This window comes from Vombatus ursinus, unplaced genomic scaffold, assembly GCF_900497805.2.
Source record: "Vombatus ursinus unplaced genomic scaffold, bare-nosed wombat genome assembly UNPS02014792.1, whole genome shotgun sequence".
Taxonomy (NCBI): domain Eukaryota; kingdom Metazoa; phylum Chordata; class Mammalia; order Diprotodontia; family Vombatidae; genus Vombatus; species Vombatus ursinus.
The window spans coordinates 1,726,491-1,753,758 of record NW_020954570.1 but is presented as its reverse complement, the minus strand read 5'-3'; the positions used below and the strand labels follow the sequence as shown (position 1 = coordinate 1,753,758).

The following is a 27,268-nucleotide window of genomic DNA, read 5'->3' as shown; positions in this document are numbered from 1 at the left end:
CACTTCTCAACATGTAAATTTAAGTATTAACACTGAAATATTAGAAGAGCTGGTTTGAGGTGCACTGGAGCGAACTCCGCACTTCTCTCAGAGAGGTTAAGTGACTTGCCTTTGGCACACAGCCAGTCAATGTCTGAGGTTGGAGTCTTCCTGACTCCAAGTGCAGGACTCTGTCCACTGGGCCACCGAGCTGACAAACAAACACTTCCTCCAAAGTATCTAGTTAATGCTGGTGACAAGTCCTGCCCAGGTGCGCCTGGAAGAGCTCTCTGCCCTCGGCGCGACCTGTCGCCTTACAAACTACAACTCCCATAAGGCTGTGCGCAGACTGTCCGCGCTGAGATCGGAAGTAGCCCGGGGCTTCCTCCGAGACCAGGAAAAGTGGAAAAGAGACTCTTCCCCGGCCTTGGGCCACGTTTCGGCCGCAGCCGTTCTGGTCGCCTCTGGGTAGGGTAGGCTTCCCCTCGTCGCTGCCAGTCGGCGCCCCCTCTCTAGCGAACTCTGCGGCCGGCCCCGGCTCCGCGCTGAGTCACGGTGGGTGGCCTGGCGGGGCGGCTGCGCATGCGCGGGGCCTGAGGCGCCCACCGAAGCCGGAGGGAGGGCTCAGCCTGGGGCGGTCACGGCAGACCGGTGCGGTGTGGGCTGAACGGCCGCCGCCCAAGGCCCTGCCGTCCTCCAGGTGTTCAAAGATAAGCACTCGGGGGGCAGGAGAAGTACCCTGAACCCCTAGGGACCGAGGGGCTCCTGGGTCCTTGTGAGGGCCCAAGCAGAGGAGGGATTCTGAGGCCTGGGGTGAATCAGACCCCATTGGTGCCTACCCTGGAGGGAAAGGGCTACCTGGCCCGCGGGGGCGGGGGTTCCTCGGCCAAGGCTCCCCTCAAGTCCACTAAACCCCCCTCTTGATTTCAGACGACACCGAGAAAAAAAAAAAAAAGGAAATCATGCAAGAAAACGACCCCTCCGGATAAAGTGGCGCCGTCAGTCAGCAAGCCTCCGCTGTGAGCGCCTACTGTGTGCCAGGCGCCGTGCTCAGGGCTCGGGGGCAGAGAAAGTCGAGGAAGACTGTCCTGGGCCTCCCGGGGCACGGTGTGAAAGGCTTCGGTTGTTAGGCATCCTCTGCAGCACACACGCCACCCCCCCACCCCCCGTTCTGCAGCTTCATTTAGGGACGGGTACGCTTGTCCTGAGGAAGAACCCGGCGGGGGTTTTACTGGGCAGGTGGAAATTGTAGGGAAGAAGGGGTGCCAGGAGCCACACGGTATCTCTAGCCTCCTTGTAGATACCTTCCTTTTGAAAAGTTTTATTATGATTGAGGGGGGAGGGGGGACAACTTATAAAGCGTCAGGGGGAAAAGCCTTTGCCAGTTGATATTATGGTGAAACAACGAATCATTTCATAAAGTAGAAACTATCCCTTAATTTACTTTTTTTGCGTCAGATTTTCTTTATACCTGGTAGGGAGCCAGAAGTGAACAGAAAAGATGTATAGTTAGATTAAAAATAGCATTTTCTTTTCATTCTCTCCCACATCTCATTTTTCTTTTCCAAAACTTAAAAAACTTGGAAAGCCAGGTTTTGGATTTCAAATCCTAAAGAATCTCAGTTATTACCCAACAGAATAGTATTTCGCCAGAACTGCTTAATATGTAACCAGTTGGAGGTAGTTTCTTAGCAAACCTTTATTGATTACCTGTGGTGTTAGGGATGTACTTTCTCCTGTAGGGAATAAGTGAGAAATAAAAGCTAGGATCCCTGCCATCTAAAGAGTTTAACATCTGTTTGAGAAATCCACATATACCTTACAAGCATAAAAATGAGAGGACATTTACAAAATGACATATCAGAAATGTAAGTGGATACATAAATGTTGAAGTGGAAAACTGTGGTATGTAGTACAAGACCATATTGCATTGAGTCAGGAGAGGAGACAGGTTTTGAATCCTACTTCAAATATTGACTCCCCTTGAATGATAGCCAGATATATTTAACTTCTCTGAGCCTCAGTTTCTTAATCTGTAAATAGACAGTTTCTTACTTAACAAGATTGTTGAAGATTGTGAAGTTCAAGTGAGATAACATACACAATGCATAAACCTTAAAAGTATAATGTATTTTTATTATTATTTCTGGAGAGGCAGTATGTTATTGTCAAAAGGATTCAGGACTTTGAGTCATGATTTATTCAAGTTCAAATTACTGCTTTGATGGTTACTAGCTGGACAAGCCACTTGACCTATCCAAGCTAGTTTCCTCATTTGTACAACAGTAATAATAATACTTTCAGTGTCTCTCCAGAATTGTTGTGAGGAGTGCACTTTATAAAGCTTAAAGTATCATTTAGATATTAAATGTTATTGATATAAAGGAGTGAACAAGGTTAAGATAGGGTAGTCCATCAGGTACTTGGACAAAATGAATTCTGACCTTCAAGAGTTAGAAAACTAGAATCACATACTTGATAGAATTTCAGAATTAAAGGGACCTTCAGTGGCCATCTATCTTGTATGTCCCATACCTGAAAAAGAATCCCTTTGACAACATTCCTGTCAAGTGATCTCTAACCTTTCTTTGGACACTTTCAATTAGGAGAAATATATTATGTTCCAAGCCTGTTCCACTTTTAGACAGCCTGATTCTGATTTGCTTGGAGAGAATATTGAGATAATAACTTGTGCAAAGACAAGCATTAAAACATTTTGTGCAAACTATAGTAAAAAACATTGGTTTGCTTGGCAGAAATAAAAACATGAAATTAGAGAGGTAAGATAATATGATTCAATGGATACCCTTCAATCAAAAAAGTTAGAGATTATATTTTATATTAAAGACAATGGGGGGGGCAGCTAGGTGGCGCAGCAGATAGAGCATCGGCGAGAGCATTGGCGCTGGATTCAGAAGGACCTGAGTTCAAATGCGGCCTCAGACACATAACACTTACTAGCTGTGTGACCCTGGACAAGTCACTTAACCCCATTGCCTAGCCAAAAAAAAAAAAAAAGACAATGGGAAGCCACAGTAGATTTTCAAGATATTATAAAAACATCACGTTGCTTTATACATGGTAAGCTCTTAAATACTTCATTCGTTAGTTTTCTTGAAAATTATTCAGGCAGTTTGAGAGAAGATGGCCAAAACTGAGAAATCAGTAATGAGAGAATCAATTAGGGTAATAGCTATAAAAGTAGGTAAAAAAAAGTTTTACAGAAGCAGAAAGATTGAGTAGTTTTGCAGGAGTAAGCTATATAATTTTGCTGCCTTACTTTTTTTTCAGTATTATTTTATATATTATAACCAAAGTGCTCTAATAGCACAAAACTGCAGCCTGACAAACTTTAGGTAGTTGAGACACAAAGCATTCTTGATCTCTAGTGACATCAAGTTTTCTGATTATCTGTCTACCATCACCATATCGTTCATATGTAACAATTATCCAGTTAAAAGTAACTGCCTAAAAACAGACAGTCCCTGTTATAAATAGATCATTACTCCAAATTTTATCAGTTTAGAAATAGGAACACGTTTCCACATAGAAATACTGATACAAAAATAATACTGCTGATAGTAATATAACTAACATTTATATATTTATATATTTTTTTTAGGTTTGTAAATGGTTCCTTTGGGGGAAAAAAAGGCCCTATTTAACCCAAAGAGACCTGAAATTGAGACAGTATGAAATAGTGAATGGAGTGTTGGGTTCAGAACTTCTCTGATAATGGGTGTGTGACTCTGGAAAACTCTGTGTCTTAGGTAACTACCAAGGCTCATCTCCAAAGTTATAAGTAGTTGGCTTTGCTTTGGTGGAGGGAGTTCCCATAAGAGTAACTTATGCTGACAAAATCAGAGATTCTTCTATGTTTTCCCCCCAAACCTTCGTTTGATCCTTCCATACCTTCAAGCTATCCTTTCACTGCTGAACATAGACGGGGAAAAGCCTACTACGTGAGCTGTCTTCTCGCTTCCCACTCCTCAACTAACTTCTCTGCAGGGTTACAAGTGATTCATTTGCTGCATCCATTAGCCTTGTTTTCATTATTCTCTTTGACTTATCTGCAGCCTTTGTCATTGCTGACCATGACTTCCTCCTATATAATCTCCTCCCTGGGTTTTTATGCCCCACCTCTCTCTCTTCTAGCTTGTCTGGCTGCTCCTCAGGATCATCATTCCCTGCATTCCCTGGCCATGGATGTCCCCCTAGCCTCTACTCTGGGTCCTTTTCTCTTTACTGTCTTGGTGATCTTATCAGTTTCTATGGGTTCAGTTATATCAGGGTTCAAGTCCTCCTGCTTGACATATAATGTTGGTCACTTAATCTGTGTGTGTGCACGCACTCAGTATATTTTCCGGAATAATCGATATTGATTCATTTACATAACTCAAAGTGAGGAAGGATAGAACTCATAGTTACAAAATTGTGTAAAGCAAAATAATAACCTTATAGACATAATAAAGAGTTAGAGAGACTATAAGTCAAACATTAAGTCACATTATATGTAACCAGCCCTACAATATCATGGACAAATCACTGAACCTCTTTGGGTCTCAGTTACTTATCTGAAAAATTAAGAAGTTGAATTAGATTAACCATAAGGTCCGTTTCAGTTCTAAAGCTGTGATCCTCTTAAATTCTATCCAGCCATCACATTATATATTTTGCATTATAAGTACCTTATGTTTATATGTACACGCAGGTACATGCACATACCCACATTCATGCATTTATTCATCTTAGTCTGGACTTGTAATTTCTTTGTTGTTAGAGACCTCCCAGTGAGGAAGTTTCTTCACCCAATGCACATTAGTAATTTCCACAATTTAGAACCTTTGAGTGTTAACCTGGGAATACTGAGAGATAAGATAATATACTAGAGTCACAGCCTGGATATATTAGAGATGGAACTTGAATCCAGTTTTTCCAAACTCTAAGGCTTGTTCTCAATCTACTATACTGTACTGCCTCTCTGAATTTATATAGTGCTTTATAAGTCAGTGTTGTATGTTATTATATACCTTAGAACAACCAGTTAATGTTATTATCCTGTATTTGCAGATGAGGAAAGAGAGGTTCAAAGAGCAATTTAAAACTTCATTAAGAAGCCATAAAGGCTATAAAAAGAAAGACCACTACCAACAACTCAGTACCGAATACTGTATTATAATTCCAAAGAAGAAAAGTGACACTATATCTTCCTCTCTGGTCTTTTATCCCCCTCTATTTTAATTTTTTGTTACAAGAGCCTTATGGGTGGAGGAAGGGAGAAATATATTGGGAAATGAAAGAAGTGTAAGAATAAAATATATCAATAAATTAATTTTAAAATATCCAAAGGATAAAAAATCAAATCCTCTTTTACATAAATTAGAGATTGGAAACAGTTTTATTTTTGATTAAAAAGGAAACTTTGTATTTTAAAAATGTAATGGTTTACAAGCACCAAAATTTGGAATCTTTCTATTTTGAAATGTTTACGAAACTGTAAAGCATGATGTAACAGAGAATTTCTCGTTAGCAAAAGAGTGAACCTTTAGAAGTTTTTTTTTCCTTCAAAGCTATAATCTATCCCAATAGAACATGTCAGACAGTAGCTGCCCCACACTTCTTTTTTGTTTTGTTTCTTTTTAAATAGATTTTTATTGATATATTTTTGCATTGCTTAGATTTCCCCCATATCCTTTCTTCTTTTCCTAGAGAACCATCCCTTATAAGAATTGAAGAAGAAAGATAGAAAGGAAACAGCAAAACACTGGGAAAAAAAATGCATTATATGCAGTGTACTACAGAAGTCTCTCAATATATCTCTAAATAGTCCAGCAAAACAATTAGCCACATTAGCCACACCCAAAACTATGTCTCTTTCTGCATTTTATGTTCATTTCCTCTCTGTCAGGAGGTGAATGGCTTCATTCTTTTAGACTCATGGTTTATCTTGGCATTGATGAGATTTTCAAAAGTTTCAAAGTTACTTTTCTCCATAATGTTGTTATCACTATATCAATTGTCTCTTGTACCTCTCACAACCTCTATAAAGGAGTTGAAGAAGTGTCTTCTCATAATTTGTATGTGGCCCAGTTTATTCTTTATAATTTTGTCACACTCATCTTCAGTTGTTTTGTGATTGTTTCTGTTTTGTTGTAGTTGTTGTATATATTGTTTTTCTGGCTCTGTCTGTATCATTTTGCATCAGTTATTCAACTGATCTATGTTTCTCTGAATGCATCCTATCAATTGTTCTTTATAGCACAAATTCCCTTACATTCATGTGCCACAGTTTATTCATTCCACAATCAATGGAGCAGCTACTTTGTTTCTTGCACATTGCTGCCCCCAAAAGTGTATATGGAGCCTTGCTTTTTGTCAGTGGAGAATATGCCTAGCAGTGGAATTTTAGAGTCAATAAATAGGGACATTTTATTCACTTCATTTGCATGATTCCAAATTCCTTTCCAGAATGGTTGTACTAACTTTACTAACAATGCATTAGGCTACCTATCTTTCCATACCTCCTTCAACACTGACTACTCCCATCTTATCATCTTTGCCAATTTTCTAGTTGTGTGATGAAACCTCAAAGTTATTTTGATTTGCATTTTTGTTCTTATTAGTGATTCAGAACATTATTTCATTTGATTGTTAATACCTTTGCAGTTCTTTTTGAGAATTGTTTATTGAAACCCTTTGACCACTTGTCTGTTGAGAAATGACTTTTAGTTTACACATTACTGGTAGTTGAATACCAAACCCTTGTAAGAGATATTTGACAGGGGTTTTTTATTGTTTTTTTTTTCCCCTACTCAACTGCTTCGCTTCTTATTCTATATGCATTCCTTTTGTGTGTACAAAAGCTTTTTGATTTCATGTCATCAAAATTATTCATTTTATCTCTTGTAATTGCCTCTATCTCTTGTTTGGTTAAGAATTTACCCCTATTCAGAGCTGTAAAAGGTATGTATATGATTTGCTTCTCTTCTGATTTTTTTTTTATAGTATGATTGTTAATAATCAGGCTGCATATTCATTTTGAATTTATTGTGGAATAGAATATGATGTTGGTCTAAGCCTAATTTTTGCCAGACTGCTTTTCAGTTTTCAGCAATTAAGTAGTTGTCTTAAATAATTTATGTTTTTGTATTTATTGAACACTGAGTTATTGAGTTCTGTTATTTCTGATTTTCTTTTGTCCAGTCTATTCCATTGATCCACTTTTCTGTTTTTAAAACAGTACTAAATGATCTTCATGATTTCTGCTTTATACTATAGTTTGAGGTATGAAAATACTATTTGCCATGTAGACCTACCTTTTTAAAAAATTATTTCCCTTGATACCCTAGCCCTTCCCCTCCATAAAAAAATCTTTTTTCTTAAAAAGATATTTAGGCTTTCCTCTCATTTGGCTCAGAGAACTGAAGGCTCAGACTGCTGGTATCACTTCATGGCCTGAGTACAAAGCAACCAGGAGGAGCTTCTAGGGCACTCTGACTGGGCTTGTGGGAAATGGTGAACAGCTTGGGCAAAGGAATTTCATTCAGCTGAATCAACTTGAGATGTCTGCAGTGTCCGTTCTTGTTGCTATCCTTTTCCAGCTATGGCGAAGTAAATCTCTTTTTGTTAACTGTTGAAGGACCTCCTAGTCTCATTTTGTTCAAATTTCAAACTTAAGCTATCTAGTGACTGGCCTGAGTTCAGGACTAACCCAGAACGTCATGTTTATTCTCAAATATTTCTTTTTTTTTTAATGGTAATTTTTTATTTCTTTTTTCGTTTTCAACATTTACTTCCACAAGATTTTGAGTTCCAAATGTTTACCCCATCTCGCCCCTCCCCCACCCCAAGATGGCATGCATTCTAAATACCCCTTCCCCTAGTCTGCCTTCCCTTCTATCTTTGCCCCCCCCTTCTCTTATCCCCTTCCCCTTCAATTTTCCTGTAGGGCAGGATGGATTTAGGTACCCCATTTCCTGTATTTCTTATTTCCCGGTTGCATGTGAAAATATTTTTTTTAAACATGTGTTTTTAAAACTTTGGGTTCAAAATTTTCTCCCTTCCTCCCTCCCCACCCACTCTCATTGATAAGGCAAGCAACTAAATATAGGTTATATATGTGCAGTTATGCAAAACACTTCCATAGTAGACATGCTGTGAAAAACTAACTCTATTCCCCTTAATCCTATCCTGCCCACCCATTTATTCTATTCTTTCTTTTGACCCTGTCCCTCTTCAGAAGTATTTGCTTCTGATTACTGCCTTTCCCAATCTGCCCTCCTCTCTATCATTCCCCTACTCTCTTGTCCCCTTTCCCCCCATTTTCCTGTAGGGTAAGACAGATTTCCACACCCAATTGAGTGTGTATGTTATTCCCTCCTTAAGTCAAATCCTATGAGAATAAGATTCTCTCATTCCCTCTCACCTTCTCCCTTTTCCCCTCCACTGTAAGAGCCTTTTCTTTTCTTTTCTGTTTTGTTTTTTTTTTGGTAAGATAATTTACCCCATTCTACCTCTCCCTTTCTCCTCCTAGTATATTCCTCTCTCACCCCTTAATTTTATTCTCCAGATATGACCCCTTCATCTTCCACTCACCCTGTGCCCTCTATCTATCTATCTATCTATCTATCTATATATATATATATATATATATACACTTATAATTCTTGAGCTACAAATATCATCTTTCCATGCAGGAATGTAAACAGTTCAACCTTAACAAGTCTCTTGTGATTTTCTCTTTCCTGTTAACCTCTTCATGTTCCACTCTAGTCTTGTATTTGAAAATCAAATTTTCTATTCAACTCTGGTCTTTTCATCAAGAATGCTTGAAAGTCCTCTATTTCCCTGAATGACCATTTTTTCCCCTGCAGGATTATACTCAGTTTTGCTGGGTAGGTGATTCTTGGTTGTAATCCTATCTCCTTTGCTCTCCAGAATATATATTCTGTGCCCTGCGGTTCCTTAATGTAGAAGCAGCTAAATCTTGTGTTATCCTGATTGTGTTTCCACAATACTTGAATTGTTTCTGGCTGCTTGTAATATTTTCTCCTTGACCTGGGAACTCTGGAATTTGGCTACAATATTCCTAGGAGTTTTCCTTTGGGGATCTCTTTCAGGAGGAGATTGGTGGAGTCTTTCAGTTTCTATTTTGCCCTCTGGTTCTAAAATATCAGGACAGTTTTCCTGGATAATTTCTTGAAAGATGATGTCTAGGCTCTTTTTTTGGTCATGGCTTTCAGAGAGTCCAATACTTTTTAAATTCTGTCTCCTGGATCTATTTTCCAGGTCAGTTGTTTATCCAATGAGATATTTCACATTGTTTTCTAATTTTTCATTCTTTTGGATTTGTTTTACAGTATCTTGATTTCTCATAAAGTCACTAGCTTCCAATTGCTCTATTCTAATTTTTAAGGAAGTATTTTCTTCAGTAAGCTTTTGGACTTCGTTTTCCATTTGGCCAATTTTGCTTTTTAGGGCATTCCTCTCCTCATTGGCTTTTTGGACCTCTTTTGCCATTTGGGTTAGGCTATTTTTTAAGGTGTTATTTTCTTCAGTATTTTTTTGGGTCTCCTTTAGCAAGCTGTTGACTTGTTTTTCATGATTTTCTTGCATCACTCTCAGTTTTTCCTCCTCTTACTTGCTTCTCAAAATCCCTTTTGAGCTCTTCCAAGGCCTGGGACTGATTCATATTTTTCTTGGAGGCTTTGGATGTAGAAGCTTTGACTTTGTTTTCTTCTTCTGGTTGTATGTTTTGATCTTCTTTGTCACCAAAGTAAGATAATATAGTCTGACTCTTTTTGCACTGCTTATTCATGATTCCCGGCCAATTACTTGAGTTTTAAACTCTTTGTTAAGGTAAAAGTCAGCTTCCAATGTGAAGAGAGCACTGTCCCAAACTTTGGGGGTTTGTACAGCTGTTTTCAGAGGTACTTCTAGGGACCTGTAAATTTTCAGTTCTTCCAAGGTGGTAGGATAAGGGGCGAGGTGTTTTCTCTCCACCACCACAACAAGCTCCACCACACTAGCGCTCCTTCTTGCCCCAGGACTGCCCCTCAGAACTGTGACCCGGATCCAAGCACTGGTAAAGCAAAAGATTCCTGCCTCAGCACTGGCAAAGAGATCCTTGTAATCGCCCTCTGATCAGCCACTTGATTCCCCCTCAGTCTGTGGGCCTGAAGCTCAGGAAACAGCCACGCCCCAGGCCGCGCTCGGGACTTGTGGCTGAGACCTAACTCCTCTCACCGCAGTCACAGACTTTTCCCACTGACCTTCCATGTTGTCTTTGGCATTCCTGGGTTGAGAAGTCTGGTAACTGCTACAGCTGCCCGTGATTCAGTCCTCTGAGGCCTGCTCCAGGGTCGCAGCGGCCTGCACACCCACACCACATTGCGCTCCTCTCCCAGACTGGTGCGATATACCTTTTCGATCAACCATCCAGGCTGTCTTTGGCTGGAAGTTTGTTTCACTCTGTCTTTTTGTGGGTTCTGCTGCTTTAGAATTTGTTTAGAGCCATTTTTTATAGGTATTTGGAGGGCTTTGGGAGAGAGCTCATGACAGTCACTGCTTTCCCTCCGCCATCTTGGCTCCACCCCTCCACAAATATTTCTTAACCGTGGTCTGAATATACTTAAGAAATGCTAGGAAGAACCTTAACAATCATTTGGGCCCCGTTTCCTGTTTTATAGTTGAAAAAACTGAGGCCTAGAGAGGCTAAGTAGAGTTTCCTCAAACCACATATAATAGCAGAGTTGAAAGTAGAACCCAGGTTCTCTGACTTCATATTCTTCCCACATAGCTGGAAAATTAACAGTAACTACTTCTGTCTCAAATATTATCAATTATAACTCTTCTACAACTTACTTGATCTTAAGAGAACTGAGGTGGCAAAATAATTACTCACCCTGTAGCCAGCTGACCCTCTCTGAACTGACAAGATTAGTCCTCGGAGAACAGAAAAGTCTGTCATCAGACCCATAATCAAAATCTTTCTACCTTGGTAGGAGCTGCTTAATAGCCTGAATTCCATGCCAAAACCTTTGAGAACACAGGGTTAATACCATGCCACAAGGAGGTGTCAAAGTAAGACTTTTATTGTAACAACTCACATATATAGTGTCCTTTTTTAAGGTTTACAAGACACTTTCCTTCGAAACAATTTTTGAGGTAGATCGTGCAAGTATTTATTTTCAACCTACAAATGAAGAAACTGAGGATCAATGAGTCTAGGTTCCAGTACAGTTCATACAGTTTGTGTGAAAGCCAGGATTCAAGCCCAGATCTCTTCTAACTTCATAGCTTATCCTCTTTCTTTGATATGTACATTTTTAAAAAGGGTCTTAATTAGATGAGTTGTGAATTGTATTCCTATGAGGTAGCTTTCATAACAATATTAGATCTGAAAAGGAACTTAGAAATCTTCTAGTCCAACAGCCTCCTTAATTTACAGAGGAGAATATTAAATCTTAACTCACCCAAGGTCGCATGACTACTAAGAAGCAAAACTGGGACTTACTATGCCTTGATGTTACTTTCTAGGGATTCATTTGTAATTGGAGCTAGGCTTCTGCTCACCAAGGAATTAAATATTTGGACTGAAAAGGAAGGGGGAAAACAAAGGGAATAAGCATTTTATGGCACCTATTTTGTGCCAGATACTGTGCTTACTGCTTTTTATTTTGAAACAAATATTATCTCATTTGATCCTCACAACTACCCTGCAAGGTAGATGCTATTATTCTCTCCAATTTAAAGTTGTGGAAACTGAGGCAAACAGAAATTAAGGGACTTGCCCAGGGTCACACAGCTAGTAAAAGTATCTGAATCTGGATTTGAATTCAAGTCTTCCTAACTAGTGCTAAGGGCTGTTGACACCTGAACTTGTGTTTTTGAGTTGCCATATTTTCTGGAAACATTGGACCTTGAGCATGCAGGAGGCCCTGAATGTGTCAAGGATGAAGCCACACCCCTCTCCTGTTGTTTGCACCCCAAGCTGAATTCCCTTTGTGTCTTTGAGAGGTAAAACTAACACCAGCCAGTCTGTGCCAGGCTGGGAAAAATGCTTGTGGGGTCCTTTGCAAAAAAGAGGACGTAGGGAGCAGCTAGAGGACTGGCCCTGAAGTCGGGAGGACCTGAGTTCAAATCCGGCCTCAGACCAAACACTTGACACTTTACTAGCTGTGTGACCCTGGGCAAGTCACTTAACCCCAATTGCCTAAAAATAATTAAAAAAAAAAAAGAGGACCCTCCTATCTTCATAGCCTCACAGTTCCCAAGGGAAAAGAATGCCATCACCTTGTTCCTCTGCTTCAGGAGGAGTTACTACACCTTTCCCCTTTTGTGCCATGCCCTTTTCTGTTTTCTCCTCCTCCTTTTGTTGTACTGTCATAAATATGCAAACTTCTATAAGGACTGTGAACTCTTTGGGTTCCACATGCATGTTCATTTCTCTTGTAATAAACTTGGTTTTCACATAAGTCTCTTGATGTTGTGATTGCCTGTTGACACTAGGCCCAGCACTCTATGTACTATGTGCCACCAGCTACCTCTAAGAAGAAGGAAAAGAAATGTTCTTATGATTCATAATCATGTGAGCAATTTAAATGCAAAAAATGTACACCACAAAAAGGCTGTAGTAAATGTTAGACTGCCAAATTTCAGTCTTATTAATGATAAGAACCATATATCTCACATAATTCTACGTAGTGGTAAGTACTAAATGAATACTTCAATGATTAAACTGAATTCCCTCTCTTAAAACATTTGAATGTTAATTATTTTTATACTACTAATTGATGCATAGGGAACAATAATCAGCTCATCATTTAATATGCTTATTTTGTTTATTTTAAAGGAGAGAATGGCTACTTTTAAAAGAAATCTCAGACAAGAATTGGTTTCCCAATTTCACTCTTTAGCTGCTGAAGGAAACATCAGCAAGTTACCAGTATTGCTCAGTCAATATCCATTTCTTATAAATGAAACTTCTGAAAATGGTTGGACTGCCCTAATGTATGCTGCAAGAAACGGGCATCCACATATTGTTCAGTTTCTACTGGAAAAGGGGTAAGCATAGTAGCAAATAGTTTTGCATTAAAATAGATTGCAGCCATATTTTTTTCTTGTTAAAAATTGTTTAAAATATCCTATCAATACATTCATATAAAAACAGTTTTCCCATAATACTTTTAACATTTGCTGCTATATTACTGAAAAATAAAACCAAAAAAATGTTTTAGTATAATTGTTCAGAAAGAAAAAGGTATTCAGAACATAGTGATAAAAATAATAACAGCTTACATTTATATAGTACCTACAATGTATAAAGTGACTTAGCATTTTACAATTATTTTCTCACTCGAGTCTCACAACAACCCTGGGAGGGAGTTACTATTATTATCCCCATTTTGCAGATGAGGAAACTGAGGCAGACAGGGTTAAGTGACTTTCCCAGAGTCACACAGCTAGCAACTGTCTGAGGCCAGATTGGATCACAGCACTTTATGCACTGTGCCTAGCTGCATTCCAGTGTAACGGAGGAATACTTTTCACATCCTTTTAGTTTTTAATATTTAATACCTAGGGTAGAACAAAACATAGGAAAATGTTCTGGAATATATGCCAAGATTTTCCAGATTTTCTGAGGTGCTTTCTTTGGAATAATCTTTAATCAGTCAATCAGCATACTTAGTAAGTGCCTGATATATGACAGATATTTTGCTGGTGACTAGAGATAGAAAGATAAAAATCAGAGTCCCTACCCTCAAGAAGCTTTTGTCTTAGGAGATAACATGTATACAGTTAAGTATAATAAATATAAATACAAGTTCATTTCAAGAGTAGAAAAACTAACAACCATGAGGATCAGGGAATTCCTCATGTAGGCCATGATACTGGAACTTAGCTTTGAAGGGAACTGTAGATTCTAAGAAGCACAGATAAGGAAGGAATGCATTCTACACATGCAGGATAGCTTATGCAAAGGTGCAAAAGTCCAGGATGTAGAGTTTATATAGGACCTGGAGGTAATGTAGCAAACAACAAATTAAAACACACTCACATAAATCTTTATGGAATTCTGGAGCAAAGTACAAAAGAATACTTGTGTTTTATGTACTTAGTACTTAAGCAATTCTCTGGGAAATTATACATGTATGATATTTTAAAGTTTTATTCCTATGTTAATGCTTTTTAAAAATTTCCCCAGTATAGCAACTAGTCTCTAATTATTAAATAAATACAGAAGGATAAGATGGATGCTGAAAACTTATTGTTATGTGAGTGGATAAAAATATTATACTTACTATTTTCCCTCCCAATTCTTTTTTCCTTTCTATAGCTGTGACAGGTCCGTTGTCAATAGATCAAACCAGACTGCACTGGATATTGCTAAGTTCTGGGGCTATAAGCATGTAGCTACCTTACTCTCTAATGCTATGAGTGTACAGAAACCATTTTTCCCGCTCGATAAAATGGAGAAATATGAAAATTATTTTAGCACGACGCTCCTAGACAGGAAGAGCGAGAAAAGAACAAATTTGACATGGCTATCAATTAAACAAAAGCATCCAGACACAGTCTATATCCTTTTCTCAGATTTAAGTCCATTGGTTACATTGACTGGCCAACAGCCAGAAGTGAAGCTTTGTCGCTTGAACTATATAGATATACAAGATTATTTAACCAATGATAATGTTATCTTAGTTTTTCTTGGGGTAGAACTTGGAATTAAAAAAGAATTGATTAACAAGATGATTGGGGAAGACCCAAACAAGGAGGAAGAGGATGGGTTGGTTGCTTGGTTTGCCCTTGCTATAGATACCATCACTGCTAGAGAGTTTAAACAAAGATATGAAGACTGTTACTTCCTTCATCCTCCAATGCCGGCTCTCCTACAGTTGAAAGAAAAAGAAGCTGGTAAGATACAAATTTTACCTCATCATTTGGGGTGATTGGTCTGGTTATTAGAAGAAAACAGGGTTAGGTTACTCTGCAGCTCCTAGAAGAGGATCTCATGTAAGCCCTGCACCATTTGTGCCTGGCAGTAACATAAGAAAATCTTTATTGAAGGTTTCCTAGATATATGAACTAACTGAAAAAATCTTTAGTTATTCCTGTCTTGAAGAGCCCTAAAAAAGGTTTATGTGGTTAATTTCAGGTGGCTTCTGTGTCCATGTTGCTCACCAGGATTGTTTGTTTACAAAGGTTATACAAAAGTTGAATATTTGTAATTTGGAAACTGCTTATATAGTAGAACCTATATCAAATTCAGCTCATTACTATACAGATAAAGTTGTTTTGGTCAAAACTGTTTCCTGAAATGTAAAAATCATACAAAGTAAAAACCTTGTGTAATACGGTTAGCCTGTGAAACTATGAGTACCATTTGCTTAACACTAGGGCTATAAGAAGGTTCAGTTTGTTGGGTCAGAATGAAGATAAGGTCTAATTTTCTTTCCTTACCTTTATTTGAGAAAGAAATTAACTTATATTAGATGAGAAAATGCAGACCCAAAAAGACATATTATCTTTTTTTGGGAAAGGTGAGGCAGTTGGGGTTAAGTGACTTGCCCATGGTCACACAGCTAGTAAGTGTCAAGTGTCTGAGGCCAGATTTGAGCTCAGGTCCTCCTGACTCCAAGGCTGGAGCTCTATCCACTGTGCCACCTAGCTGCTCCTACATATTATCTTTGTATTAGTCATAGGTACGTTTTTGTCCTTTAGAAATGCTTTATAATTTCCCCTATGAGTACTTATATTATGTCTTTAAGGGGTAGTAGCTCAAGCAAGATCTGTTCTTGCCTGGCATAGCCGATATAAGTTTTGTCCAACATGTGGAAGTGCAACTAAAATTGAAGAATGTGGCTATAAAAGGGTATGTTTAAAAGAAGATTGTCCCAGCCTTCAAGGAGTTCACAATACATCCTACCCAAGAGTTGGTAAGCCTTTCTTCTTACATTAAAATTTTGAATATTTCCTTTGCAGAAGTATGGGGGATTATGTATGTGATATTGCAGATACTGTTAGACATAATTGATATATTGATTGGTGTTGCTATAATGCTTCTTTTTCCCTTTCTAATTTTTGTTACAAAGCTTGAATGGGGTAGGGGAAGAGATATATTGGAAAATATAGATGATGTAAAACAGAATTTATTATTAGAAATAAGATTAAAAACACTTTGGCTAGCTAGTATCATTATAAGAATAAATCATCCAGTTAGGCAAGTTTATTGTATCATAGAATGTTAGAACAAGAACAAACTTCAGAGTGCATCTCTTTATCTCTCCATTTATAGATCAAAAGCAATTGAAGGACCTTGAAACCACAGAAATAAATGTTTAGGTGACTTGATTAAGGTCATACAAGCTAGTTAGTGGCAAAAAGCCAAGACCGGCATACTTCAGAGTCCCACTACTTTATCTTTATGTGGTATCTTTTATCATATACATAGAATGTAAGAAGTTTTACCAGTAGTATGTAGTATCTTTTATTGAGTTAGGTAATTTCTGATGGCACCCTTAGTTAAGAAGGGAAAGATGGGAAATTTAAGTGCCAAATCTTTATTTTAACCATGAATTAAAGACCTTTCTAAAAAGTTATATACTTCTCTGCCAAATTAAACGGAGGATACTGAACATAGTTTAACTTTTTCTTATTAATTCAAGATAATCATTATGAACCACCAGTTATTGTGCCAAAATAGGATGATGTCATCTGGGTCTGTTGAAGTATGTGTTGCTTGTACACCAAATGACCCGAGATTGCTGTACTTTTTGAATTCTTATATCTGAAGCAGTATAGTGTGATAAATAGAAAGCTGTAGCCTTGGAATCAGGAAGACCTGGTTTTAAGTACTCTTTCAGCCATATGCTATCTCAGTGACCCTAGGCAAGTCACTTAACTTGTTAGTATTCTAGACAACTCTTTAAGACTATAAGTTTTGTGTAAGTACCAACCTGCAACAGTAGTACCTCTTCATATGGTAGTACTTGGGAAATCACAAGTCTAGTGTCTATCTCTATCCATCACCTATAATATTTCTGCTTCTTTTGTTGTCTAACTGCCAGTTACTTCTTGCTGCCAGCAGTGTACCACTTGCTAACAATTCTTTTTCCACTTCCTAATATGCTACTTCAGATCTGCTTTTGATTTACAAAGCAGCCCAAAGCTTGTTAGAATGTAAATAAGGTGGAAAAAAAGAAATATAAATATTTAAAAACAACTATTCTGCATGAAAACTTGAGTAAATGTGCATGAGTAAATGAACAAGCTTTAGGGATTTCTTTCAAATTATTTATTTTGACTCCTAAAAAACCTTTTATTTTCTTACTTGCTGGTTGTTAGCTGTGGAGTTTGCTGAAGTTGAGTCCTAGGATAGATGAGTTGTTTTTTTGTTTGTTTGTTTGTTTTAGTGCTTATTAAATTTCTTAAATGTCTGAGGTAAACTTAATGTTATGTCATGTTAGATTTTAAAGAATATTTTTACTTCAGTTACCTTCTAGGTGATGTAAAACCCTAGAGAGCTGTCTGCCAAACTCTTACATCATATATGCTAGAAACATTTTGTTTCTGGTAACTTCTAGTTTCTAGTAACTATCGAGACAACTTGAAATAGTGGGTAGAGTGATGGACTTGGAGTCTTGAAGACTTGGGTTCAAATCCCACCTCTGATACTTACCAATTGAGTAACCATGGACAAGTCTCTTAAACTCAGAGCTTCAATTTCGTCATCTGTAAAATAGAGACTATAATACCTCAGTAATGTGGTAAGACTCCAATGAGATAATATGTGTGAAACTTTTTACAGATTTCAAAGCGCTACGTAAATGTCAGTTACTATTCTTGTAATTATCCTACTATGCAGAGGCATTTTTTAAGTTGTGAAAACATCTTCCTCAGCTCTCATTTATTTATTCTAGATCCAGTAGTAATCATGCAAGTTCTTCATCCTGATGGGAACAAGTGCCTTTTAGGCAGGCAGAAAAGATTCCCTCCTGGAATGTTTACATGCCTTGCTGGATTCATTGAACCTGGTAAGACTTCTAGAAAAAAGGATTTTTTTTAACAAGTATTTAAACTGTTAAGTGAGTTTTTTAAGCTCTAGTTATCACAAGCTAGGATACTTGAAATATTTTTATATTAATATATTTTAAAATTTATACCTTCCATATTTTGGTAAAATCTTTTCATTTATCTTCTTAGTAATTCCTATTTGCAAATTCATGTCTATATATGCATCTAATATGCATCTAATAGATATGTGTTGAAAGAAAAGGCTACCATAATAACCAGGTTTCAAAAATACTTTCATAATCATAATCATCTTCTTCAGGCATTAATTTAATTATATTTAGAGGTACTCAGATATACTCCAGCCTAGTAGAAAGGGTTTTGATCTGAAGAGAACAAATTTGGTTACCTAGAAGCACATACAATTAAGGGATTTAGGTAATTTCTGAATTCATTCCTAATATCATTGTTTTGTAAGATTGAAATTATTTATGTCAAATGTTACAATACGCCAGGGAACTCTTAAGGTTTTCTTAAAGGTCTCTCTTTCCCATAGTACTCTTGGTGCTATATATAGAATTTTCTGTTACAGCTCACTCTGATGAAATGCATGCAATTAGATCTTGTAACACTTGTACTGGTGTACCCTGTTATACGTAGTAGACACATTCCTAAAAAGTTTGGGTAAAATTGAATTATTTTTATAGGAGACCATGCTACTTAAAAAAATCTTATTGTTGCTTTTTTTTTGGTCAAAACAAAATACTATTTCCTGATTTATCTTTTCTATAAACATTTTTTTCATGTTAGATTTGCCTAAAATGAATTGCTTTATATTCTATAATGTAGCTTCTAGCAAGTATGACGGGAAGTTCAAACCCTAAAAATCTTATATCAGTACTTTATAATCTCATTGATTTGGGTACTCTCTCCTATAGTGTGGATCACAACCAGAGCTATTCTTGGGTAGGTATTCTCCCCTCTCCACCGAGGTCTACCAGTCTATCAGCTATACTGCAAAACTGTATGACTACTCCAACTACTAAATCTGACCACAAACTACTTCTGATGTCCAGTTGTTCATTCCTTTTCTGGGACCTACTTTTCCCCTGTCTGCTGTCTTCCTGTTCTTTTCCTTTTCCCAAAGTTAGAGGAGAAGTGTCAAGGATCAGGAGTCATTAGCTTTGCCCTGTAATCATGGGCCAAATTCTCTGTCATACAAGACACCCTTTGTCCTAGTACCCAACCGGGGGCACATTTCTCTTTAGTAATGAACACCTGGGATAAACAGCATGCAATAGGCAAGGTGGGATATTAGGCTTCCCCACACTTAGGTAAGCCCTTTTCTTTCCCTGTCTAATTTCTCCCAATATTCTAGAATTTTTAGTTAACACTCTCATTAACACTCTCATTACAACCCATCCATTCCTTCTCATCTTATGCAACTCTTAGCCATTCCTTCCCATACATCTTCCACTGGAGGTCTACTCAACTTCTTGAAGACCTTCTAGATCTCTTGACATTGATTAGATATCATTGGAGCATATAGGCTGTCCACTGGTTACTTTTACTCCAAACATGATGGGCCCGACTCCATTTCTAACTATTCATCCATCTGCTGGTAATACTTTATGCTACTTCTCCTTTGTAATTCTTCATTAGTGATATATTATAGCCCATTCATGCCCACCATGTACTTTTTCAGTTACCTTCTAGGTGATGCAAAACTTAATTCTTAAGAATCTAGGAATATTTATACTACACTAATTGGTTGCTGCCTTGTAAACCTATTTAGTTTTAATTGCTTCTCACTATATTTTGTTTTTATCCTTAAAAACTACCTGAGGTCTCCCTTTCTCTCGCCAGTAATAACTTGACCCTGGGTTCAAAATATCCCATATACCCCAAGGTCACAGATAAGATCTTTCACATCCTCCTCGTTAGCAAATCTTAAGTAGATAGACATTCAAATCCTGTGTACTTCCTTCCCCTCAAATTGTGTAGTGTGCAAAGATCCCAAACCCTAAATCTAGAAGTAGATGTATAAAGTGAAATCTAAATTTCCCACCTGTAACTACCTTGGAAGCTCCCCTCATCCTCCCCGACCCCTAGCAAAAGAAAGGGAGCATCCCTAGCACATTTCAGAGATGGGTCTTTTTCCTGTACAAAGGGGGAAAGTGGGAAAGCCATTTAGGAACTGCCCAGTATCCATGCAGACTTGGAAAAGATAGCAGTACCCCTCCTGTCTCTAGCCTTCCTTTGTAAAACATCCTTTAATAACTCTCACTGGCACCCATATTTTTAATAGGAGGAAGGGGAAGATCTCCTTTTCTCTTCCCTATCATGATAGCTAAAATGATGTAAAAATAATGATTTTCACTAGCAATAGTTTTTGCAAATGATAAAAAATTTATAATTAAATTAGATAAAGAATATGGCATTTCCAGTCATTGAGATAACGCACACACATCCATTCACATATATATGTAGGTAGGTTGGTAAGTATATGTATATACATATACATACATAGATATGCACCATGCATACACACATATATAGTGATTATCTATGAGACTACTATCTTTATCATTGGGAAAGGAACTTTCCATTTTACCATTTTAATGCCTTGTGGATAGGTTGACAAAAGTTCTTTTCTTGAATGCCAATCTAGTTTTAGACTTCTTTTTCCTGACTTTTTATTGTAGGCTACTGTAGATAACATTCAAAGTGATTTCCTGTCTTCTGAGTAATTCAGAAGACAAAATACAATTCTTGCTGAAGGCATTTTCCTCAGCCACTTGTTCTTTGCACCATTTGATTAGGGGAGACAATAGAAGATGCTGTTCGAAGAGAAGTAGAAGAGGAAAGTGGAATCAAAGTTGGCAGCGTTCAGTACATCTCTTGTCAGCCGTGGCCAATGCCCTCTTCCTTAATGATTGGTTGCTTGGCTGTTGCTATGTCTACAGAAATTAAAGTTGACAAGAATGAGATAGATGATGCTCGCTGGTTCACTAAAGAACAGGTAAAGTTCAATTTAATTTCTCTCTCCTCTTGATTGTTCTCTGATTGTATCAGTTTTTGAATGAAGTAGGTAGGCTTTTATTTTTTCCAGCAAGTTAATTCAGTGTTTGTATTAATTCACATGGTTCACTGATAACATTGTAATTGTAAATTACACATGGTAGTAGAAATATGTCCACTACCAACTCATTGTTTGAAGTTCTCAGTAAGCAGCATCTTTTTGAGGACAGTGATTGTCTTATTTTATAAATAAGTGCCACTTCCTTGGTCCTCCTTAAGTGTATATTTAATAGACTTGAAAATGCAGGATAAATATTTTTCAAATGAGAATTAAAGGAGAAATGACATTTTCCTACATAGACTTGTGTTTATCTCATGGCTTAACAATTCAAGTTGCCGGTAGAACAACTTAAGTTGCCTTTGCCTTTAAAAAAAAAAAAAGAGGCATTTCAGAATTTCTGATATATTGAAACCTAGTTTAAAAAAGGGGACCACATTATGAAGGAACACTCAAGAAAACTTTTGAAAGTTCTATTCCTAATAGTTAAAATAATAGGAAATGAACTACTCTGTTTACCTTTGCACCATAAGCATTTAGGCAAAAACTTTATTAAAAAAAAAACTAATCTATTAAACACTGAATCATTTTCTCTGGCTGTCTGAAACTCATTTTAGATTTGCCTAAATAAATTAATGTGGAAACAGCTTTTGTGATTTAAAATATCTCACCCTACAAAGAAGTGAGCTATAATTTCCCAAAAGTTTATAAAAGGGGTTCTGCTTCATTAATTTCTGCTCAGGTTTGAAATAAAATATAGAATCACAGAACTTCATAATAGAAAGGATCCTGAGAAGTCATTTAATCTTGCCTTCTGCCCAGTCATGAATCCTTTTCATGGTATCCTCAACAAGTATTTGCCCCTCAATTTGTAGAATTACAAATAGCAGATACCCTTTATAAGCTACTATAAAATTCCTCTCTCTCTCCTTCATTCAGTTCTTTATCACCTTTATGCTTACTCTTGTGACTAAGTCTCTAATTACAGAGACAGTTTTTCTGTTTTCTGAATTGGATTGTTTCTACTTGTCAATATCCCTTCAAAAGATGGCACTAAAAATTGAATACAGTACTCCAAAAGTGACTTGATGATCTTGATCCCTTATTCTGGATCTTAGAATTCTGTTACTGAACACAACCCAAGATTGAGGAAGAATTTTGGCCAGCACACGTTTTGAGTTGGCAAGTCACTAAAAACCCCAGGTCTCTTTCATAGGAACCGTTATATGGCTTTAGCTTCTTAATCCTATACTTATACAGTTTATTTTTTGAACATATATGCACTTCTTTACATTTATTCTTGTTAATTTAATTTCAGCAAATTCTACCTTTTGTTCTAATTTTTATTACACCCAGCCCGATCCTTTCGTCTTATATATTATTCGTTCCTTCCCTGCTTTATTTCCTCCACAGATTTCAAAAGTGTTCCCACTTTGTATTTGTAGTCAAATTCCATTTCTGTTCTTTACCCCTTCTCCTGTCTATACTTTAGTTTCCTCACCTGTAAAGTAAAGGAATTGTACCAAATTACTTCCCAGATCCTTTCTAGTTCTAAATCTATATATCCCACAGCGTCTAGGATTGAGGAGCTCACAACTTCATAAAGTAATCCGTTCCATTCTCAGAAACCTAAATAGTAAGTCATATAAGATAAGAGTTGGCAGGACCTCAGAGACCATCTAATCCAATTTACACCTGACCATGAATCCCTTTGACCAAAAAAGAAAAAGTTAGGATGTTCTTTTTATACTGAGCCAAAATTATTGCCCTCAAACTTTTGCACATTCATCCCAGTTCTTATCTCTGGAGCCACTTCAGGTAAATCTAATCCCTCTTGCATGGAAAATCCATCAAAGTTGCTATCTATGTCCCATTCCTACAGCTGAACATCTCCAGTTCTTTTTTTCCACCTGACCCTAAAATGACATGGTTTTGAATCCTCCCTTAGAAAATATTGTCCAGATATCTTTCTTAGTATATTTGCTTTTCCAGGGGTTCATTTTATAATAGATGCCTGCTTCTAGGCTTGGGAAAAACTGAGTCACTAGCCTAATGGAGCAATTAAATATTGCTGTTACTATAATATAGTCATCATATTTCATCCAAAGTTGATGAAATTATTTAATTATTAAAAGCTCTTACATAGTCATATAGTAGTGATATAGTAAATATATCACTACTATATCTTATCTAAAAATCTTATATAGTAATATATAGTGATATAGTAAAAAGTGAGAGGTATTATTTAAGTCTGATCTTGTTGAAATTCAAACACAATGTATTTTTGTATATTTGTTTTAGGTTATGGATGTTCTCACAAAAGGAAACCAACAGTTGTTCTTTGTGCCACCAAGCAGAGCTATTGCACACCAGCTAATCAAACACTGGATTGGAATGAATTCTAACCTTTAAATTCGGGAACCTGGCTTTGCAGCACATTATTTTGCTTCTGATTATTGATTAATCTTAAGTCAATTAGAAAGATTTGATGATCTTCCAAAGCGTCAAAACACATGATTCATTGTGGCTTTTGGGAATCTTATCTGAGTGTTATCCATCTTAGGAGCAGAAAACAGAATTAATTTCTATGTAAGTCATACAATTACCTCTTTCTAGTGAAAGATGTTTTCCTTGTAGTAAAGAAACGTGACTTTTAGGTCATGAGAATAAAGATAAAGGATTCAAAAACTAAATTCTAATCTTGGCTATTCTCACATTTCTTTTTAGTCTTAGATATATTTAAAATGCATTTCATTTCTTTATCTCAGAAATGAGAATATACTGGAGATGATTTTCAGTGGGAAATAGTTTATTTTACGTTTTCATCTTTTTTTACCGTAAAATGCCTTGCATTGTCATCAGATTTTCACCTAATTATTCATCAGATTGGCCCCACACATACTCATGCACATGAAAATTCATTTTAATAGTAAAATTTGTTGTTAATATTTACTAGTTTGGTCTCGTCTAACCATTTTTATAGACTAAGAATAACCGGTGTTGCTAATGGTCCCGTAGTGCCATGTTATCTTTCAAGAAGGGTTATTCAGAAGCATAACTGTGTAGAACATAATTCAAATCTTGAAGTGAACTGAGGGACACAGGTGTCCCTAGGAGGGAAATGCTTTATATGAAAATGATTTCAAATAAAGTTCTTGACAAATTGGTCTGTATAATAAAAAGGTACATAGGTATTTGGGTGAGTGTTATAAGATGTTCCCATTAGTTGGAAAAAATCATAAAAAGCATATTTATGAAAATACACATTTCAACTATTTAAAAGCATTCTAAAGATGTGTTTACACATAAATATATTTTAATATCTATTTGGGAGACTTCATAGAATTTAGAGTTGGAAGAGACATAGTAATCTCATCAGACCTCTTCATTTTACAAATGTAGAAACTAAGATCTAAAGAAGGAAAGTAACATGCTCAATGTCACATAGATAGCGAGTGGCTATCTAGTATTTGATCCCAAGTTCTTAGACTGATTCACCGTTCTTTCTAAAATATCATGTTGACTTCTGATGCTGCAATATTGTAATAGAATACATTTTTACACTTTTAAATTTAGATGTTATGCCTCATCTTAAAGTACAACACTAAATACATTTTGAAATTGTTTTATAAATCAATTTAGAAAAATGCAGATTTTAAATCACAGGATGTGACTTCCCTTTCAAGATCTAGAAAAGAGACTTTAGAAAATAACTAATCCCAAACCAAGAGAAATTAAGTGACTTAACTTGATGATGAAGCTGGGACTAAATCCAGGACTATGGAAATTTCTAGAATACCTTGATGATATTTTATACTTGGTGCCTATTATGGAGAAGATATACAGACTAAACACCCAAAGAACAGATGTCCAAAAATTAAAATGGAATTCCCTTCTCTCCAAAATCAAAATACAATTTTCTAAATTTTAGTTATTTATAGCACACAATCTAAATAAGAGCTTTTTCAGAAAAAAAAATAATTATTAGCATTGTTTGTTTTAATAATTGATATAAAATTTTAACATAAGTTTAAATCTAAATTAAAACTTACACAGTACATTCAATGCCTATTAAAGATAAACATATAGGAAATGATTTGCCTTTACTATAAATTATAGTGAATAGAATTAAATTTTCCTTCCAAATAGTAAGTTCTGAAAATAAACTTATATTTTAACTGATATTTTTAATATGTGCAGATTCTAAAGGTATTTGCTGGAAATTATGATTTCCGTAAAGTTTACTTAAGAATGTTAAACAGCGTAAGTTAATTATTTTAAAGATACAATTATAAAATTACAAATTTGGGGATATTTTCTCAGGGAAAATAAATATCTGAGTAATTTTTATAATTATTCTTCTGTTGTCCACCTCTGAGGGGTGAAAATCCAAATATAAAAAAGAGCAATGTAGCCAATTTAAAAAGGAGGAGGCTGTGTAAGTACCATATATGTATTGTTTTAAATGTATGTGTTAATATATTAAAATACTTACTCATACATTTCCCTTTTGTGTAGTTTTTTTCCAAATCTGCTGACAGATTGCAAAACTGAAAATAAATTTTAAAATGAAATTTTATCCATTCATTCAACACATTTATTGAATCCTTGCTACATAGTAGGTACTTGTGCTTTGGAAAATACAGTTTATTATTCTTCATATACTTTGGGAGTTTGTGTTAAAAAATAGTAGCCTTAAAAAGAATTTTCCTTGGTAGAATGAACTTCAGGATATTCATTTTTTTTCTAAATTTTCTATATTACAATAGCAGCTCAGTTGTTTCTGAACCTTAAGGAGAATATTACACATTCATCATAGTATGTATTTTTTATCTTGTCCAGTTTTTGCATTTTGACAGATGCATTTTATTGGTATATTTGGAAAAATGGGAAAAGTAGGTAGGGGTGGTGAATGTATGATTGTGTCTAAACCTAACTCTTTTTTATTATTTTAAAATAGTAAAAAAAAAATGCACCAAATAAGGTAAAACTAAATTAGTGGAAGGAAAGAGGTCCTCATATGAGAAGGAAACCTTTCAGAAAATCTAGTAGAGATACCATAAAAATGAATAAACGAAAGAGAAGCCCTGATACAATGATTAACTATTCTGGGGTATAAATAAGAGAGAACTCTTGAGAAGAAAGGAATACTACCAGAATCCCAGAAATGATAAAAGGAATGACCCTAAGGTTCACCAAAGTATTATAATGAGAAATTCATTGAGAGGAAAATATAAGGTTATAAAAAATTTTTGATAGTTTAGAATAATGATTGTCAAAGTGTGGCCTAAGGGTCCCTAAGACCTTTTCAGGGAGTTCATGAGGTAAAAACTTTTCATACTATTACTAAGATATTTTAATTTCCAGCATGGTAAATATCAATAGATATGAGCAAAAACTCTTCAGAGAGTGAAGTCATCAATTTTTAAGAGTATAAAGGGATCCAGAGACCAAAATATTTGAGAACCACTGGTTTAAAACAGTGGGATGTTGTAGAAAACATGGGCACTGAAAAAGTTGCGAAATAGCACCAAAATATTGGAACAACAAATGTAACAAAATCTAAAGGCAGCAAAATTGGAAGAATACTTAAGATCTCTGCAAACCAAAATAACTCACCTTGAAAACAAAACAGTCTGAGAATTATTGCATAAAAATGTGATAGTCTGAATATCAGGAATTCATAAGACAATTTCCTGGAAATGTTGGAAACTGTTCAATAGACAATAGTGAAAATAGTATCCAATAGAATACGCAGGATGTATCAAATAGGAATCTAAATTTAACTCAGAAATGTAGTCACCAACTTCTAGAGCTTCATTATCATAGAGAATCTTGCTAGCAACCAAGAAGAGGCAATTCATATACAAGAAATGAAAGAAAATACTGAATAGAAAGCAGTTTGTAGCTCAAAATAATATATCTTACAAAGGCGAGAATAGTTGAAAAGTGATGAATCTTTTATGGGATCACAATTTCAATCATTAATGAAAATAGACATGAGTAAGAACTTTTAAATGAAAATTCAGCAAACAAAGGAAAGTTAATAAACCCAGATAACATGAAAAGGCTTAAATGATGAGTCAGTGTTTACAACAGAAGAGGAAAAAAGACGACAGACAAAAGTCCCACCTTGATTGGGAGCTGAGACAACAAAGAATGGAGTAATGGGGTCATAATAAGGGGGTAATGATAATC

At 36.2% G+C, this 27,268-nt stretch overlaps 1 protein-coding gene across 6 annotated transcripts; it reads left to right on the top strand.

Annotated features, from left to right (window-relative positions):
* The first annotated feature begins 350 nt into the window (after positions 1-350).
* NUDT12 (nudix hydrolase 12) lies at positions 351-25,540 on the top strand. 6 transcript variants are annotated; one of them, XM_027869224.1, is made up of 8 exons: positions 363-534; positions 3,602-3,749; positions 12,833-13,044; positions 14,318-14,895; positions 15,750-15,917; positions 17,901-18,014; positions 20,814-21,013; positions 23,372-25,540. In XM_027869224.1, the coding sequence occupies exons 3-8, from the start codon at positions 12,839-12,841 to the stop codon at positions 23,480-23,482; spliced, it is 1,377 nt and encodes a 458-aa protein (XP_027725025.1). In that variant the 5' UTR covers positions 363-534; positions 3,602-3,749; positions 12,833-12,838; the 3' UTR covers positions 23,483-25,540. The 6 variants fall into 6 exon arrangements, with proteins under 6 accessions (XP_027725029.1, XP_027725025.1, XP_027725024.1 ...); XM_027869226.1 differs by having other exon boundaries at positions 365-447; XM_027869228.1 differs by lacking the exon at positions 3,602-3,749 and having other exon boundaries at positions 351-447.
* Positions 25,541-27,268: the final 1,728 nt, after the last annotated feature.

What these genes read in the sequence shown, in the direction of transcription:
- NUDT12 (XM_027869228.1), top strand. Translation starts at nt 12,839, where the DNA reads ATGGCTACTTTTAAAAGAAATCTCAGACAAGAATTGGTTTCCCAATTT. An exon ending in TACATCCTACCCAAGAGTTG is followed by an intron (nt 15,918 to 17,900) that starts GTAAGCCTTTCT and finishes TATTTATTCTAG; the next exon opens with ATCCAGTAGTAATCATGCAA. An exon ending in TGCTGGATTCATTGAACCTG is followed by an intron (nt 18,015 to 20,813) that starts GTAAGACTTCTA and finishes CCATTTGATTAG; the next exon opens with GGGAGACAATAGAAGATGCT.